The sequence below is a fragment of the Canis lupus genome, chromosome 7, assembly GCF_003254725.2.
Source record: "Canis lupus dingo isolate Sandy chromosome 7, ASM325472v2, whole genome shotgun sequence".
In the NCBI taxonomy this organism is placed as follows: Eukaryota; Metazoa; Chordata; class Mammalia; order Carnivora; family Canidae; genus Canis; species Canis lupus.
In genome coordinates this window covers 40,087,810-40,104,849 of record NC_064249.1, presented here as the reverse complement: position 1 = coordinate 40,104,849, position 17,040 = coordinate 40,087,810, and the positions used below count along the sequence as shown (strand labels likewise).

At 53.5% G+C, this 17,040-nt stretch overlaps 1 protein-coding gene across 6 annotated transcripts in view; it reads right to left on the bottom strand.

Annotated features, from left to right (window-relative positions):
- LOC112648850 (calpain-8) overlaps nucleotides 1-13,936 on the bottom strand; it is a 43,729-nt gene extending 29,793 nt beyond the window's left edge. The window contains exons 1-2 of one of the 6 annotated variants that reach the window (XR_007412010.1): nucleotides 13,251-13,936; nucleotides 7,908-7,977 (exon numbers count right to left, since the gene is read on the bottom strand). Coding sequence is in view for 3 of the 6 variants with exons in the window: in XM_049112501.1 (XP_048968458.1) it covers nucleotides 7,908-7,977; nucleotides 13,251-13,487 (307 nt within the window). In the remaining 3 variants the exon portion in view is untranslated. The remainder of the gene's footprint in view (nucleotides 1-7,907; nucleotides 7,978-13,250) is intronic. The other 5 variants (XR_007412009.1, XR_007412008.1, XM_049112501.1 and 2 more) reach the window with 5 other exon arrangements.
- Between the last annotated feature and the right edge of the window lie 3,104 nt (nucleotides 13,937-17,040).

Sequence of the window (17,040 nt, the reverse complement as noted above, 5' to 3'; positions counted from 1 at the left end):
ACTTGTTTGGGGACCTGCCTTGAAGCCCGTGGCACATTCACTGGATTCCTCTCAGGAGGGACACGGCTTTGAACTTTGACTCTAGTTTTAATTTCCAAAAGCAGCCAAGGGGCTGTTTGGGTACAAAAGGCTTCTGGTGGGATCCCTGGGTGGCGCAGCGGTTTGGCGCCTGCCTTTGGCCCAGGGCGTGATCCTGGAGACCTGGGATCGAATCCCATGTCGGGCTCCCGGTGCATGGAGCCTGCTTCTCCCTCTGCCTGTGTCTCTGCCTCTCTCTCTCTCTCTCTCTCTCTGTGTGACTATCATAAATAAATTTAAAATTTTTTTTAAAAAGGCTTCTGGTGGTGAATAAGGTGGGCAGAAAAAACAGAGAAAATCTTGATGGGTAAGTTCCTCCTCGCTGGCCACCTTCCAGCAAAATCCAGCCGTGAGTTAGAGCTAGAATGGGAGGCCTGTGGTCACTGACCTCAGGGGCAGTTGGGGAACCAGTTGAGCTTTGTTTTTCTTATCCTTACTCGGGTTATACATGTAGTGGGTTTAATCAGTTATTAAAATAATAAAGTGATTTTTAAATTCCACTTAAATATTGATCCCCTAGGGCCCTGCCCACATGGCATCCAGGAACTCCCAGTAAACGCCAAACAAACCCAACCCTAGCAGTGAGCCGCTCAGTCAGAGAGGTTTTAAGTCCGCCAAGAGACAGTCATCCTGAGTCAGGCTTTGTTAGAACAAAATTGCTACATCAGAAATTCCCTTTACATGTCAAATTCAGAGCCTGAAGGTTGAACACCTGGGTAGCAAGAACTCAAGCTCTAGCTTGTGGGTGCTTTCCAAACATGGAAGGGAGACATGGGGCTGCCTCTGGGCCACCAGCAGAAAGACAGGGGAAGAAGCAGGGATGGAGCAAAGGTCAGGTCCTGGGACTGCTAAAGTAGCCCCTCAGGAAGGCTCAGCAGTGGCAGGAGCAGGAACAGTAGCAAAGCAGCAGAGGCTGAAGACGAAGCCAGAGCGGAGGGCATCCATGCCTGGCCTGGCACTGGGGACCCCGGAGCAGGATGATGGTGGCCACACAGAGCCTGGGGGCAGGGAGAGGGGAGATGGCATAGCCTCAGGGACTCCTGCCCATGGGGAGCAGGGACTGGGCAGGTCAATCCCACCCAGAGCTGTCAGGGCTGCAGGCTCAGGCCAGGGAGCCCCCGGGACCCCGACTATAGGAGGAGAATGGGCTGACACCGCACAGTCAGACCTCCCGGGGGCAGCAGGACCCCCACCAAGGGCACCAGCCGGCCCCAGACACTGTGATTTATAACAACAAATGCTTGCTGGCTCTTGGGCCCGTTTCTGGGCTCAGAGCTCCCAAAACCTAGGCAGGTTTCTAGGCAGTGGGAGAAAGTATGGTTCTCTTGTTATGTTAACGAGGTGGCTCTGGAAAGCCCCTAGGTGACCCAAGTGGTTGCCAGGGCAACAAGCCAGGAATGAGTGGGCTGATCTCCCAGTGCCACCCTCCCCCTCACACACCTGGGAACCCATTATCAGCAGCCAAGGATTCCGCCCATTAGGCATCTGTCCAGAAGCTTCCTAAAAACCCAGAGGCGGGGGCTCAGGAAGCTTCCAGGGAGGTGCACAAATTCAGGGAGGTCAGCACCCCTTCCCCAGACTTCACTCTGTGGTGGCTCCCTCCACCTGGCTGGCCCCAAAGTGCATCCTCTTATAGAAACCCTGCAAAAGGGGCAGCCCCGGTGGCACAGCGGTTTGGCGCCGCCTGCTGTCTGGGGTGTGATCTTGGAGATCCGGGATGGAGTCCCACATCTGGCTCCTGCATGGAGCCTGCTTCTCCCTCTGCCTGTGTCTCTGCCTCTCTCTCTCTGTGTCTCTCATGAATAAATAAATAAAATCTTAAAAAAAAAAAAAAACTTTCCTTTAAAAAAAAAAAAGAAACCCTGCAAAAGATGTTTCTCTGAGCTCTGGGAGCCCGAGGAGGGGTTGTGGGATCCTCCCACGTACAGCCAGGTGATCCCAGAAACAGAGACCGGCATCGGAGGCGTGGGGGCCAGTCTGACACCCCCTCGGGGCAGACTGCATCAGAGCTGAGATGGCCAGACATGCCACTGGCGTCATCCTTCTCCCACTGGCCTTCCTCGTGTCCAGGCACCATCCTGGGGAGGCAGAAGAGGGGCTGGTCTTTAAGCAGCAAAAAATCAACCCAAAAGGTCAATCGAATGAGGAACATTTATCCAAAAGCGGAGACAAGCAGGAACACCTACAATGGCCGGCTGGCTTGCATTTCCCTCCCACTCGTGGTCAGCGGGAGTCAGGTGGCCAGTGGAGAGCGGTCCTGGGGAGCAGGCAACGCTGTGCCACCGCACGTCTGAACCTGATGCAGATTCTGACCGGCTCACAAGTGCTTGTTTTGTAGAAATCCACCTTTGCTGTTTGTGGGCATCCGAGGCCGGGTTCACAAGCAGGTGCTGTTCAGCTCTGACGTTGGTGCCAAGCAATCCCAGGTGTCACCCTCCCTGTCCCCCTGCCCTCCTGCGTCATCCTGCCTCTGGCTGCAGTTAAAACATGCACACCTGTGGCTTCCCCTGCTTAACTCGCCGGCCACTGATGGTCACCGGCGGCAGGCCATGGGCCGCAGACATGTCACGGACCCAGACCCCAGTGTGAGATGCTAATTGAAGGAAACCTCGTCAGTATGAAATTGTCAGAAGGGATTTGAGAACGAGTATTTGATTACTCAGGAGAAGATCTTAGGACCTGGCCATTCTGCCACTGACGGCGCAAACAGGGAGAGAGAACCCGGCATCTATCAGTACCACGTAAGACCAGAACCAGATTTGGATCTTGGATCTACGGCCTTAGTTAGTGAAGCTCCTGTGACATGAGTGAATCCAACTACAGCAGAATCTCCCAAACCAGCTGGCTGGCACTGCGGGCTGTGCAGTTCTGGGTTGGGGGGCTGTCCTGTGCTTTGCAAGGTGTTCCCCAGCCTCCTAGGTATCCACCTACTAGGTGCCGGGTGACCTCCTGACTTCCTACAGGCCCTCCGAGTCCCGTGATTATAATCCATTCTTCCTTTCCTCCAAACCATGCCAATCCCTGCCCTCACCCTTGCCTGCTCACCTGCAAAGGCAAAGCTAGACACTTCTGAACCTGAGAGACAGGAGCTGGACTGGATTCCCTGCCCTGCACCGCAGCCCCAGCCTCCTCTGTGTCACCCCTCTGCCCTCTCCCCAGGCTCCGCCCAGGAGCACAGGCACCTGGCAACCTGAGACATGTGGCTCCAGCTTGGACTTGGCCTCTGGCATCCTTGGCCCTGAGATCATCGTCACCTGCTCGCTGACCACAGGTGACCGAACCTGCAGATAAAGAGCATCCTATAACTTTGGTGTTTATGTAAACACATCTCAGAGCCAGCCTCAAGGAAGTCAAGGAAGTCATCCGCTTACTGCATTTACTTACAATATCCTTTAGATCCAAACACAAGAAAAGGCTAGAAGCCAGGTCTAATGGAGAAAGAAATAAAAAGGTGACACAAAGATAGCTCTGGGGGAGGCTGCAGTGCTCCCCGCCCCATGGGGCCAATGGTGGCCCTTAACAGAGTGCTCTGGGGTGGCCAGTACAGGTTGTCAGATGCCCTGACTGGTGATCATAAATGGGGCAGCGCACCCAGATCAATGCAGGGGGTCCTGAGGCTTCCAGGGGCACATACGTGAAGGGATCCTTCAGGTGCATCAGATGTTCCACACGGATCACAGATGTGAGGGCGGCCCTCCAGCCTCAGAGGTAGAGATGAGGCGAGGCGAGCTCATAGGTGACAATGCCCAGGGGGTGGGCGGACAACGAGGCGCTTTGGGCTGGGGACAGTATCTGAGTACAGTGTCTAAGAACAAGGAGACCCAGAAGACGTGTAACTCGGGGGTGGGGGGCGGGCAGCGGGGACCCCGGATGGGCCATGGGCAGGCAGCCCCAGAGAGAGCAGTTTTAACCAGCGGCCGACTGGAGCATGATAGCCGGTGAGAACATGGGATATCGGAAGGCACATTGTTGATGTGTGATTTATGATGTCGTGAGGCAAAGGGTTCAGGGCAACCCGCCAAGAACTTGGCAAAGCTCACCAAGCCCGGCCGTGCCCCAGGTGCTCTGGATTTCAGGGGTGTGCGGGACAGGTGCCCCACACAGCACACAGGACCCCAGGGTCGCTAACCGCCCCCGCCAACCACAGGAGCTCCCGCTGCCTGGGAGCAGAGCCGGGGTCAGCGCACCCCCCATCACTACACCTGGCGAGCGAGATTTGGCAGCTGTGACAACCGAGCCAGGGGCCACAGGCAGGTCTCCCCATGTGTGCCCCTTCCACTTGGGACACTGAGCTGAACACTGCTGCTGCTGGTGGGCCCAGAGATAGAACAGGGGCCCCTGGGGAGGTGTTTCCGGTACGCTGTAGGGCAGTGCAGGCATGACCCAGAGTGGGGAGAGGGCAGGATCGCAGACCTGAGTCCCCTCCACGCTCTCCTCATTTCGGCGTATTTTCCTTATTCTTCTGCCCATTGCCACTGCCCCTTCATGCAGAGCTCTCCCCTGTTGGTGCTGGGGGAGCCGCGCAGTCCTGGGAGTGAGCCCGGGACCGAGGCTGGACCGACTACATGGCCTTTCCTGAAGTCACTGAGCCCAAGCAGTGAGCAGAGACCCAGAGTCTTTCTCTGAGCTTGTGAAACCAGAGTTGTTTCCCAACATCACCAGGATAAATAAAGTCTGGAGCGTGGATGATCACGTGTCCTGCTGTATGGAGACTGTCCAACACGGAGGGAGGCCCCCTGAAAGACCAGCAGAGCTGACGCCAGCAGGCAGGCTCCGCTCCTGGAACAACCAGGCTGCCCCCTTTCCAGGCCTACTAGGATGAGCTGATAAAGTTCCCCTTTCTCTCTCAGCTACAGGGCTGGACTTCAACCTCCAGTGACCAGAGGAGTCCTGGCCAAGGTGCAGGCGTGACTTCCCGTATGAGGGCCACAAAGCCAGATGCATGGGCTTCATACATAGGACAGAGTCCTCGAGATGGGGGGACGGACACATGGCCAGTGTGCGGGGCGGAGACAGAATGTGGGGTCCTGAGCAGCAGGGGACTGCTGAGAGCCCTGCTGGGCAAGAGCATGCGTGGGGAACAGGGCACCTGTGGATGCGTCCCAAAGGAATTAGGCACCTGGGCTACCCTGTCACCGAGCCCTGAGCTGGCCTCACAACTAGGAGGCCGTGCTGGTGGGGTGCACTGGGGGTCCCCCAGGGAGACGAAGCTCGGAGAGGCTGGGACCGCAGGGTGCCCCTCTCGAATGCCCACCCTGCCGACCCAGGCGCCTTGGATTTGGCAGCGAGTTGCCAAAATACGCCCACTTGATGACCGGTGTGAAGCCAAAATCACACTGCCCTCCCATAGACACCGAGCAGCCTGACAGGGACTCATCATCCACAATTTCCGCACGACTATCTGGAGCAGCCAAATCTTTAGCATTACAGACTTCCCAGGCTTGATTTCCCTAGAATTCAGGCTCCCAGGGAAGGCAGCACCTGGACTCTAGGTGAGCAGGACCTCTGATGGGTGCCACAGGCTCCCACCTCTGGGACAAGGGCCTGGCTGAGCTGGAGGGAGAAGACGCCGCCAGGACTGCAGCAGCGGTTGCTCAGGAGCGAGGACCAGCACCCCAACCACAGGACCGCACTCCCTGCAACACGGGCTGTAACAGCCAAAGAGAAAACTAACTCAGTGGCCCCTTAGCAGAGGGGAGAGGGCCAGAGTGCAGGGCTGAGCAGTTCAGGCGCTCTGCAGAAAGAGCCACACGGTACCTTGCTAAGAGGAACAAGAGCAAACAATATTGAGGTGCCCGGCAGCGTCCACAGTTTTCTGCCTCTGATGCAAGGAAGCACTGAAAGGAAAAATGAGAATTTGGATTTGCTTGATTTTGCTGAAAGGACAAAAGACCGGTCAGGGGTAGTGAGAGTCAGAAGAGGGAGGCCGGTAGGAAGCTGACTGTTCACAACACACCTTGTGGGTGTTTTAATGCATGAAGAGCGTGTTTTCAAAACAGCAATAAAATGGTAGACCAACTGTAAGCAGGAGGAAAAAAGTGTTTTAGAGCCAGGTGGCCCCCACTGTGTGGTGTCAGATTCTAAAGCACTGAACCCTGTTGGTGGCGGCGCTCCCTGACTCCCGCGGCGCCAAGCACCGCTGGTCTGATGGGGAGCCTCCCTGGGGCCTCCACCCACCGCAGGATGACTCACAGGTGCTGTGGCTCTGCCCCCCGCACCCAGAGGCAGCTGCCATTCTACCCGCTGAGCCCTCAGCCCGGGGCACCTGCTGGTGGCCCTGCTCCCCTCCAGCCACTTGAGGCCCGTTCCTGGCCCCTGGGTGCGCACACTCACCATGGCAACACCCAGGCCTCTCTGCAAACTCTCTTCTCTCCCTGCTTAAAACTGTTCAAGGGAACTCTACTCAAGCCAGCAATTAAAAAGCACTTATTAAACAGCTTTTCCAAAGTTAAAACATCTGTTAACAAGAAGCTGTGAAAAGCGTATATTCAAAGCTGTGTTTCCCCGAGACACATGCTAATTGAGTTGAGCATTAGCTCTAAAAAGCAGAAGGAAAAGGAGCAGGACGCCGCCCCCGTGTCTCCGTGAGCCCCCAATGGCCTGAATGGCACAAGGGCTTGGGATCCAGGACCCACACCCACGGAGGGTGCCCCGGACTCTCCCGCTGCTCGGCAAGCTCCGGTGGAGGGGGCGTCCACCTCACTCGGTCAGGCCAGAACATGGGAAGCATTTGAAATAAAATGCCCAAGGATTTCGACTTCACAAAGGCTTCCAGCAGGCTGAAGAGAACAGGTTTTCTAGGCTGGAACAAGGAGGAACGAAAGGCGGGGACCCTCCTGAAAGGAAAGGGTTTTCGGGCTTGGGTAGATACTGAGCGTTTGTGCGCTTTGCTGATTTGCACCAGGTAGGATGGGCTCCCAGTTGCCTGCGTCTGCAGGTCCGGCCCTGCCGCCACCACTGGATGGTGGTCGGGAGCCCGGCGAACTCCACTGGGGCCACACTGACCTCCAAGGCGTCAGCATCGTCAGCGTCGTGTGACTGGCACGGACTGGACCCCAGACCGAGCAGCCCTGGGGGCAGGAGGCCTGTCGGAGCAGGTGCTGACTGCTCTCATGGAATATCAGCTTCTCACGCTTGAGATCAGAACTTACCAAAAGGGCGGAATAAATGGTTTCCTAAGTGTGGGTGCATCTGATGCGAGGGAATGCGGGAGGCTGGCAGGGGTCGCTCTTCTCCCGGGATGCTCGGCTGTGGGAGAGCTCAGCTGGAAAATGGGATCCTTGTTTTCTTACTCATTTTAAAAGCATCTTTGGAGGCACCTGGGTGGCTCAGTGGTTGAGCGTCGTCTGCCTTTGGCTCAGGTCTGATCCTGGAGACCCGGAATTGAGTCCCACATCAGGCTCCCTGCATGGAGCCTGCTTCTCCCTCTGCCTGTGTCTCTGCCTCTCTCTCTCTGTGTCTCTCATGAATAAATAAATAAAATATTTAAAAGCACCTCTGGTGACAGCCCACAATTACGTAGATGTGGCCACTCCATCGGGCAAATTATGCCCGCCTACAGGCAACTACCATCAGAGCACAGTGCAGCACGCTGTCCACGGCGTGCCTACAGCCCTGGTCCCTTCCTCTCGTGCAGGCCTGCAGAGATCTTCATGGGGAAGCAATAGTCCCAGGGTCGCAGACACAGGCCAGGAGCACCGTCTCAGAAACACAGACCCACACGGAACATCACAGATGTGACATCAAGTCTCACGGCTTAATCTCACATTACTCACCACACACACTCCTGCCCCCTCCCACAACAAATAGGGCCGTCCCCCGTCACTCACCTAGACTACCCTGGCAGATGTCCGTGCGCGTGGCTCCACCAACGATAAACTGGGGGTTGGCACACAATTCCTGAAAGCAAGTGGGACAAACACAGGTCACAAGACACCCAGCACTGGTGGTAACAGGGGTCAGGGAACTTCCTGGTCAGAACTGAGCCTGTGGTGGGGCCAGGCCTCTTACTGCGCACCCCTCACACTGCTGCTGAGGACTCCACAACCCAGTGAAGGGAGGGCAGCCAAGGTGCAGAGCACGGGTGCAGGGCAGTGGCTCAGGGCAGGGGTGCAGGGCAGGGGAGCAGTCCAGAGGTGCAGAGGAGCGGCCACAGCCCACCACCTCACTGCCCACTAGCATCTGTTACTGTGCACGCTGCCTGGAGCGTGGGTGTGGACAGTGGTGAGAGAAGGGTAGAGGCAGAGCCCCACGCCCCTATTTACACAGAGATTTGATCAATGTTTCACACTTTAAATGCTGTGCACACTCATTAACTGCCTCATTAACAACATGAAGATGACCCCAGATGCTGAGGTGTCCCCAGTGCCGATGCCCCCAGGGGGAGAGCTCCAGGTTGGTGCTTTCAAACACCTGACCTGTACTTCCTCCACCCACGCCTGGCAAGGTGGCATCACCCCAGAGCACCACTGGGCCCTGTGAGGCACTTCCTTTCCCATTTCCCCAGCAGGACTTGTCAGGCATCGGCTCCGCACACAGCACCACTGCACATGGCAGCCAGGCAGGAGGGCAAGGTGGGGAAGCGAAGGAAGGAATAGTCCTTAGACTCCGGGCACATCCAGCTACGTGGGAAACCAGGACTGACCTTCACAGGATGTCATAGCAACAAGTGCAAAGGGGGAACATGAGAAATGCCCAAGAGGGGGCACGTCTGGGAGGCTCCCTGGAGGAGAGAGGACTCCAGCTCAGCTCCCAAAGGACAGGGGCAACTGCCCAGCACCCAGGCAGCCTGTCGGGCCAAGCACGGGCCCTTGAGGGGCAAAGAGGCCCCTGGGTGTGGCTGACCATGTGCACCAGAGGGCACAGACAGGTGCCTGGCACCAGGACCCCGGGCTGTGCCTGGGTGGTGGACCCCATAGTGGCACAAACCTGCCAGCTCCTGCCTAAATGGATGGGAACAGTTCCTTTGGGCTGCCTTTCTTTTCTTCCAAGTATTAGAAAAACTCATTCACTTGTATTTTGTTGAAAAAGTCACATATGCACGTAAGTTTTTAAAAAATGTTTAAGTATGGGATCCCTGGGTGGCACAGTGGTTTAGCGCCTGCCTCTGGCCCAGGGCGTGATCCTGGAGACCCGGGATCGAATCCCACGTCGGGCTCCCGGTGCATGGAGCCTGCTTCTCCCTCTGCCTATGTCTCTGCCCCCACCCCCTGCTCTCTCTGTGACTATCATAAATAAATAAAATTTAAAAAATAAAAAAAAATGGGGATCCCTGGGTGGCGCAGTGGGCGCGATCCTGGAGACCCGGGATCGAATCCCACATCAGGCTCCCGGTGCATGGAGCCTGCTTCTCCCTCTGCCTGTGTCTCTGCCTCTCTCTCTTTCTCTGTGACTATCATAAAAAAATAAAAAAAAAAATTAAAAAAAATAAATAAATAAAAAATAAAAAAATAAAAAAAAATGTTTAAGTAAATGATGTGGTAACATGGAAATCCCTTGTGTTCAGATTCCTTACTGTTCACATTTCCTACATATTCTTCCAGAAATTGTTCATGTAAAAGCACATTGACATGTGCATCCATTTTTATCACGAGTGTCCAGTACGTCCATTCCCAGCACAGAGCAAGCATCATGATTTCACTGTATGTCCCACCAGCTACTTCACCAGCCATCTGGTGGTGACCTTCAGCTCTGTTTGTTAGTTTCTGGCTCTTGCAGCAATTTAACCACATGCCGCCTGCCCACTGTCCTGCTGTGTCCCCCCAGCCAGAGAGCTCCATGGGGCCTCTGCACCCACATCTGCACACGCTCTGCCCTGACAAGTACAGCTGAACTGAGAATCCCAAACTCAGTCCAGAGGCAGCGGCTGGAGGAAGGACTGCAGCCCCAAAAGGAGGCCGGTCCCTTAACTTGCCATGCTACACCCTCCACATCTCCCCTAACCTAAGCTGGCCACTTCCTGGGTTCTTACTCTGCAGCTGGCATCACCTCACTCCCCTCTCTGCATTTCTCCTTGAGATTAGTAAACTGCTCAACTGCCAGATGCTGGGCAGACAAGAGTATCGTTGAGGGCTACATCACACACGCTGGGCATCCCTCACACCCCAGGCCCAGCTGGGCATGGACCCAGCACCAGGAGGAAGCCAAGGATGGAGAGTGGAAGCTCTGCGGAGAGCTCCCCTAGTCTCACCGGCCACATGGTGTCTGTCAGAGAGCTGCTGCTCTTGCCCAACGCTAGGAGAAGATCACCTTAGAATCACGGATAGCCAACAGCTTGTCCTGAGAGCCCAGCTTGACCCTGAGATCTTCAATCTGGCCAAGCCTGCCTTCAACCGTAACAAGAGCCCAAGCACACCTTCCATTCAGCAGCTTAAAAACAGGCAAAAAAAAAAAAAAAAAAAAAAAAAAAACACCTGGAAAGGGCAGGATGTGGAATTTTATGATTTCAGAAAATATATGAGTACACATTTAGCTGACCCCATATGTCTTCCCCTATGGACAGGTCAAAGTTCACGCCTTTGGGGGAAGCAGAGTCATTAGCACCACATCTGAGCAGCTGGTGTGAAGCCCTGGAGTCCAGCCAGGTCAGGTATCACCCTCAAATGCAGCAAGTGAAATTTTAAAAAGCCAATAACACAATTTAAACAAGAGCACATGGCTTGAACGACAATTCTCCAAAAAAAGACATGCAGATGGCCAATGGATTATGAAAAAATGCTCAACATCACTCATCACCAGGGAAATACAAATCAAAACCACAATGAGATACCACCTCACACCTGTCAGAATGGCTAAAATCAACAACACAGTAAAAACAGATGTTGGCAAGGACATGGAGAAAGGGGAGCCCTCTTGCACTGTTGGTGGGAATGTGAACTGGTGCAGCCACTCTGGAAGACCGTGTGGAGGTTCCTCAAGAAGTTAAAAATAGAACTACCCTATGACGCAGCTACTGTACTGCTGGGGATTTACCTAAAGGATACAAAAATACTGATTCGAAGGGTTACATGCATCCCAATGTTTAGAGCAGCATTATCTACAGCCGCCCAAAGGTCCATCCATAGATGAATGGATAAGGAAGATGTGGTATAAATACTCAGTGGAATGTTACTCAACCATAAGGAAGAATGAAACCTTGCCATTTGCAACAACCTGGATGGAGCTACAGTATATAATGCTAAGTGAAACAAGTTAATCAGAGGAGAACAAATACCACATGATCTCACTCATATGGAATTTAAGAAACAAAACAGACACACTAAGGGGGTAGGAGAGAGAGAGAGGAACCAAGGAACAGACTCTGAACTCTAGAGAACACACTGCCGGTCACCAGAGGGGTGGGGGGACGGGGAAACAGGTGACAGGGATGAAGGAGTGCACCTGTTGTGACAAGCACCGGCTCCTTGCTGAATGATTACATTGTACACGTGAAACTAATGAAATTAGTATAACATGATATGTTAACTGGAAATTAAAACTTTTATAAAAGGAAACTAAAAGATACATTTTGTTTCTTAAAAAAAAAAAAAATCAAAAACAGAGTCACCAAACGATCCAGCGATTCCACTCCTAAATATACACCGAAAAGAATTGGAAACATAGTCTCAAAGAGATATTTGAGCACCATATTTGTAAAGGTGTGATCCACAATAGCTAAATGGTGGAAGCAACCCAAACACCCCTCGGTTAATGAATGGATTTTTTAAAATATGCTGTATGCATACAAAGGAATAGTATTCGGCCCTAAAAAGGAATGACACCTGCCACCACACAGATGAAGCTCAGGGACATCCTGCCGAATGAGACAAACCAGTCACCAAAAGAAAGACGCTGTGAGACTCACATGAGGTCCCTGGAGCGGCCACGCTCTCGGGCACGGGAAGTTGGGCAGTGGTCACCAGGGCTGGGGATGGGGCTGCAGGGGCTTGTGGTTAGTGACGACAGAGGCTCCGTTTTGCAAGATGGAAAATGTTCTGGAGGTAGTGGTATGATGGCCACACAGCTGTGTAGCTGTTCTCGATGCACACTTACAACCAGTTAAAGTGGTAAGTGTCCCGTGATGTGTATTTTATCACAATTAGAAGAAAGAAAAGGAAGGAAGAAAAGCAGGAGAGACAGACTGGGGAGGAAGGGGACAAGGGAGCAAGGGCTCAGTGGGGCCAGGTGGAAGCCCCCAGCCCTGTCTCCCCCACTCAGGCCCCGCGGGGCCTCCCAATTCCTCGAAAATGCATCCTCCCCACACCCCAGGGCCACGGCTTGAGGTTGGCCCTGTGGAATACTCCCATATTTCTTCCCCGGGTGTCATTGCCTGATTCACATGCCTGCCCCCTCTCTGTGTCCATCAGAGCTGAGACCACAGCCCACTCCCCATGTCCCCCAACCATCCTCCCCAACAGGGTGCAACCAATACCCCACACAAAACACAGGCCTGAAAACCTGTCCACTCAAACCAAATGTGGCTACCAATTCTTGTAGAATATAAAACTGATTTCCAGCCTTGATTGTGCCCACACCACAGGTTTCAGGGGACAGGAGTGTAGGCCATGGTGGGGCAGGGATCAGGGGATAGGGGTCACTCCAGTGGTGTAATACTGAAGGGGCAGAGGTAACTGGAGCTGGCCGGTGGTTTTGACCACATCCAAAGAGCCCATTTCCTAATGTTCCCTCTTCCACAGTCACCGAGGGCACAGGTCCCAGGGCTTGGTTTTCCCATCGTGGTCAAGAAGACCACTGAACTGAGTATGGGCCCTTGTGACTCATTTTGTGTGCTGGACACCAGACAGAGCCCCTGATCCTCTTGGTCTCATACCCACCCCGCAGAGGGGCTCCAATCCCATGGGTCAAGTCAGGTGACGAGGGTCCCGGAGCAGGCGGTCATGGGCCGAGGTGTGGGGAGGACAGTTCTCCACCTCTGCCTGGAGCACCACTTCACAGATGAAAAAGTGGAGGCTCACAGGGGTCACCTGAGCAAGGATGGCCCCACAAGTACAGCCGGCTCAGACCTTGCTAGCCTCCTTCCAGAGCCCAGGGTGCTTTTCCCTCCATTCCCACCACCTCTCAAAAAGCTTCAGACCCAGGAACTCCGATCTGGAGGCACGAGTTCTCCCTCAACCATTTGCCACCAGAATCGAAGACTCCCATCGTGCATGACACTCAGCAGCCAGTCTGCTTACCGGGGGCCGCTTCCAGACGATGCCTTGAGTCTGAGGGGACTGTGGTCCAAGGTCCTTGTGGCCCAAGGCTGACGGGCATGCCGGGAACTCTGGGTCTTTAAATAGGACCCCCGCATCCAAGCATTGCTGCCTCAGTTTCTCAAAGTCTTGGCCCAAGTATTTCACGGCTTTCTGGTGGGAGCCAAGACCCCCAGCGGCTGCCTGCTGCTTGGCTATTCTGGCCGCCAGGGCTGACATATCTGTGGGCTCCGCTGGGGAGACAGGAGACAGGCAGGCAGAGCGTGAGGAGCCCTTGGACACCTGACACCTGCCACTGGGCTGGGAGGCAGTGGCAAACCTTTATCCAGGAGCCTAATCCACTGGGCGGTGAGTCACGGCAGGAGCAAATAGTACCCAGGTGCTAAGGAATCTCATCCGCCTTCCCCTTCAGCACTTCAGCAAACAATGAGGAGGCTGGGGACCTCGCAGGGCCCCACCTGTGGAAGCCTGCTGGGCTCACAGCCATCCCCACCCTGGGCCTGCTCCCCTGCCCCTGGCCCCAGCCGCCAGGATGGAAGAGATGGGAAGACAGGGCCTGCAGCTGAGACAGGGATTGGCACGAGCACGGGGGCAGTGGCTCTGAGTGGGATGAGGGCCAGGGGCTGGCGGCAGGCAGGGGGTCCGCTTTCCTTCCAGGCGAGTTCACTTCCAAACGTGCTAGGGGTCAGAAACACCAGAGATCACCCAGCAAACCAAAGTGAGCCCAGCAAGCTCCACCCTAATGAGCTCTGTTGCTTTGAGCAGGTCATTCAACCTCACTTCCCCTTAATTTTCTCATCTGTAAAATGAAAGATAATAGTAGGACCCACCTCACAGGGCTGGGCAGTGATGCATCAGCTGCTGCTCCTGGAAACAGGCCAGGAGGGAAGGCCCGGGGCTCAGTGGTCACGGGCTCTGCTCTCAGAAGGGACAGGTGGCCCAGGATTAGTCACTTCTCCCATGGCTCCAATTTCCCAGGCTGGTCCTCTCTAAATACATGGATCCCATCAGTGATCTTTCCTTTAACTTTTACTGTTTAAGTATAGTTGACACACAATGTTACCTGGGTTTCAGGGGTCTGATGGACGGACTCCACCAGGGTGCACATCACACACGTTCCCACACATGGTCACCCTGTGCCGCCACATACGATTATTACAAGTCTGTCGCCTGTGGTCCTCATGCTGCACCTCTGTCCCAGACTCGCTCATCATACCTGGAAGTCTTTGCCTCCCAATCGCTGCTCCTATTCCACCCATCTCCCACCGTGCCCGCAGCAGCCATCAGCAAGCATATTGGGGACTTTTGAACTTTAGTGCACATGACAGCCTGGGAAATTCGTCCCTAAAAATGTGGGACCTGATCTCTGAAACCTGTAAAGAGAAGGTTGAAAAGGATCCTTACAGAAAAGATTACATTAAGGCTCCTGAAATACAGAGGTTATCGTGACCCTAAATGCAATCATGAGTGTCCTCCTGAGACGCAGGTCGAAGAGGATGTGACAAGAACAAGGAGATGCTGATGTGTCCATGCGGACAGAGGCTGGAGTGACACAGCCATGAGCCATGGATGCCAGCAACCACAGGAACCTGCGGGAAGCCACAGACCAGCTCCCCCGGAGCCTCTGCAGGGAGCGTGGCCTTGTGGGCGCCTGGGTTTCCACCTAGTGAAACAGATTTTAGACTTCTGGTCTCCAAAACTGTGACAGAACTTCCTCCTGTTGTTTTACACCACTGTGTTCATGATCATCCGTTATAGCAGCCCCCAGAAACCCATACAGTGTGTATAAAAATCCCTCGGGGCATTTGCTTAAACTTCTGATTCCCTGAGACCCTCCCACCACCCCCTCCAAAGAAAGCTCTGAGTCAGTGGGCCAGAGGTGGGCTGTGGAGTCTGCAGAGACGATGCCACGCAGGGGCCGGAGACCACACCCGGAGAGGCTCTGGGCAGCTGACGGCTGTGGCACCCGCTCCACCTTCTAAGCAGGGACAGTCTTTGCACAAAGCCCTGAGCAAGGGGACAGGTCTGGGCAAGCTGGCAGGCGTCCACAGTACAACACAGTTTCTCAGTTTCCACAGAAACTCCAGGCCCAAGCCGGCATCAGAAACACTTGCAGGCCTGGGCCTTGGGGGCCCCACCTTCTCATGTTTATCCACTTTCCCTGGATTTAACCTTGGCCCAGTATCCATCGTTGCAATCCTCGTGGACACATCGGTCTCCAGGAGAAATCCAGCCACTCCATGTGGGAAAGGGAAAGAAATACTTATTTTCAGCTTTGAATACACTGCCTGGGATCTGAAGTTGTCACCCACTCGAGTCATCTGACTCCACCCTGAGCAGTCATTTCTTTTTTTAAAAGATTTTATTTATTTATTCATGAGAGACACAGAGAGAGGCAGAGACACAGGCAGAGGAAGAAGCAGGCTCCCTGAGGGGAACCTGTTGCGGGACTCCATCCCAGGACCCCAGGATCACGCCCTGAGCTGAAGGCAGATGCTCAACCACTGAACTACCCAGGTGTCCCCTGAGAAGTCATTTCATTTTTTGTTTTTTGTTTTTACTGAAGTTTGATTTGTTAACATATAGTATAACACCCAGTGCTCATCCCATCAAGTGCCCCCCTCAGTGCCCATTACTCAGTCACCCCATCCTCCCGCCCACCTCCCCTTCCACAACATTTTGTTTCCCAGAGTTAGGAGTCTCTCATTGTTTGTCTCCCTCTCTAATTTTCCCCACTCATTTTCCCTCCTTTCTTACACCATACACAAAGATAAACTCGAAATGGATGAAAGATCTAAATGTGAGACAAGATTCCATCAAAATCCTAGAGGAGAACACAGGCAACACCCTTTTTGAACTTGGCCATAGCAACTTCTTACAAGATACATCTATGAAGGCAAGAGAAACAAAAGCAAAAATGAACTATTGGGACTTCATCAGGATAAAAACTTCTGCACAGCAAAGGATACAGTCAACAAAACTAAAAGACAACCTACAGAATGGGAGAAGATATTTGCAAATGACGTATCAGATAAAGGGCTAGTATCCAAGATCTATAAAGAACTTCTTAAACTCAACACCAAAGAAACAAACAATCCAATCATGAAATGGGCAAAAGACATGAAGAGAAATCTCACAGAGGAAGACACAGGCATGGCCAACACGCACATGAGAAAATGCTCTGCATCACTTGCCATCAGGGAAATACAAATCAAAACCACAATGAGATACCACCTCACACCAGTGAGAATGGGGGAAATTAACAAGGCAGGAAACCACAAATGTTGGAGAGGATGCGGAGAAAAGGGAACCCTCTTGCACTGTTGGTGGGAATGTGAACTGGTGCAGCCACTCTGGAAAACTGTGTGGAGGTTCCTCAAAGAGTTAAAAATAGATCTGCCCTACAACCCAGCAATTGCACTCCTGGGGATTTACCCCAAAGATACAGATGCAGTGAAACACCAGGACACCTGCACCCCGATGTTCATAGCAGCCATGGCCACAATAGCCAAACTGTGGAAGGAGCCTCGGTGTCCACCGAAAGATGAGTGGATAAAGAAGATGTGGTCTATGTATACAATGGAATATTCCTCAGCCGTTAGAAACAACAAATACCCACCATTTGCTTTGACATGGATGGGACTGGAGGGTATTATGCTGAGTGAAGTAAGTCAGTCAGAGAAGGTCAAACATTATTTGGTCTCACTCATACGGGGAATATGAGCAGTCATTTCAAACACGAGTCTGGCCCTGCTGCTCCAGAGCTGAAAGC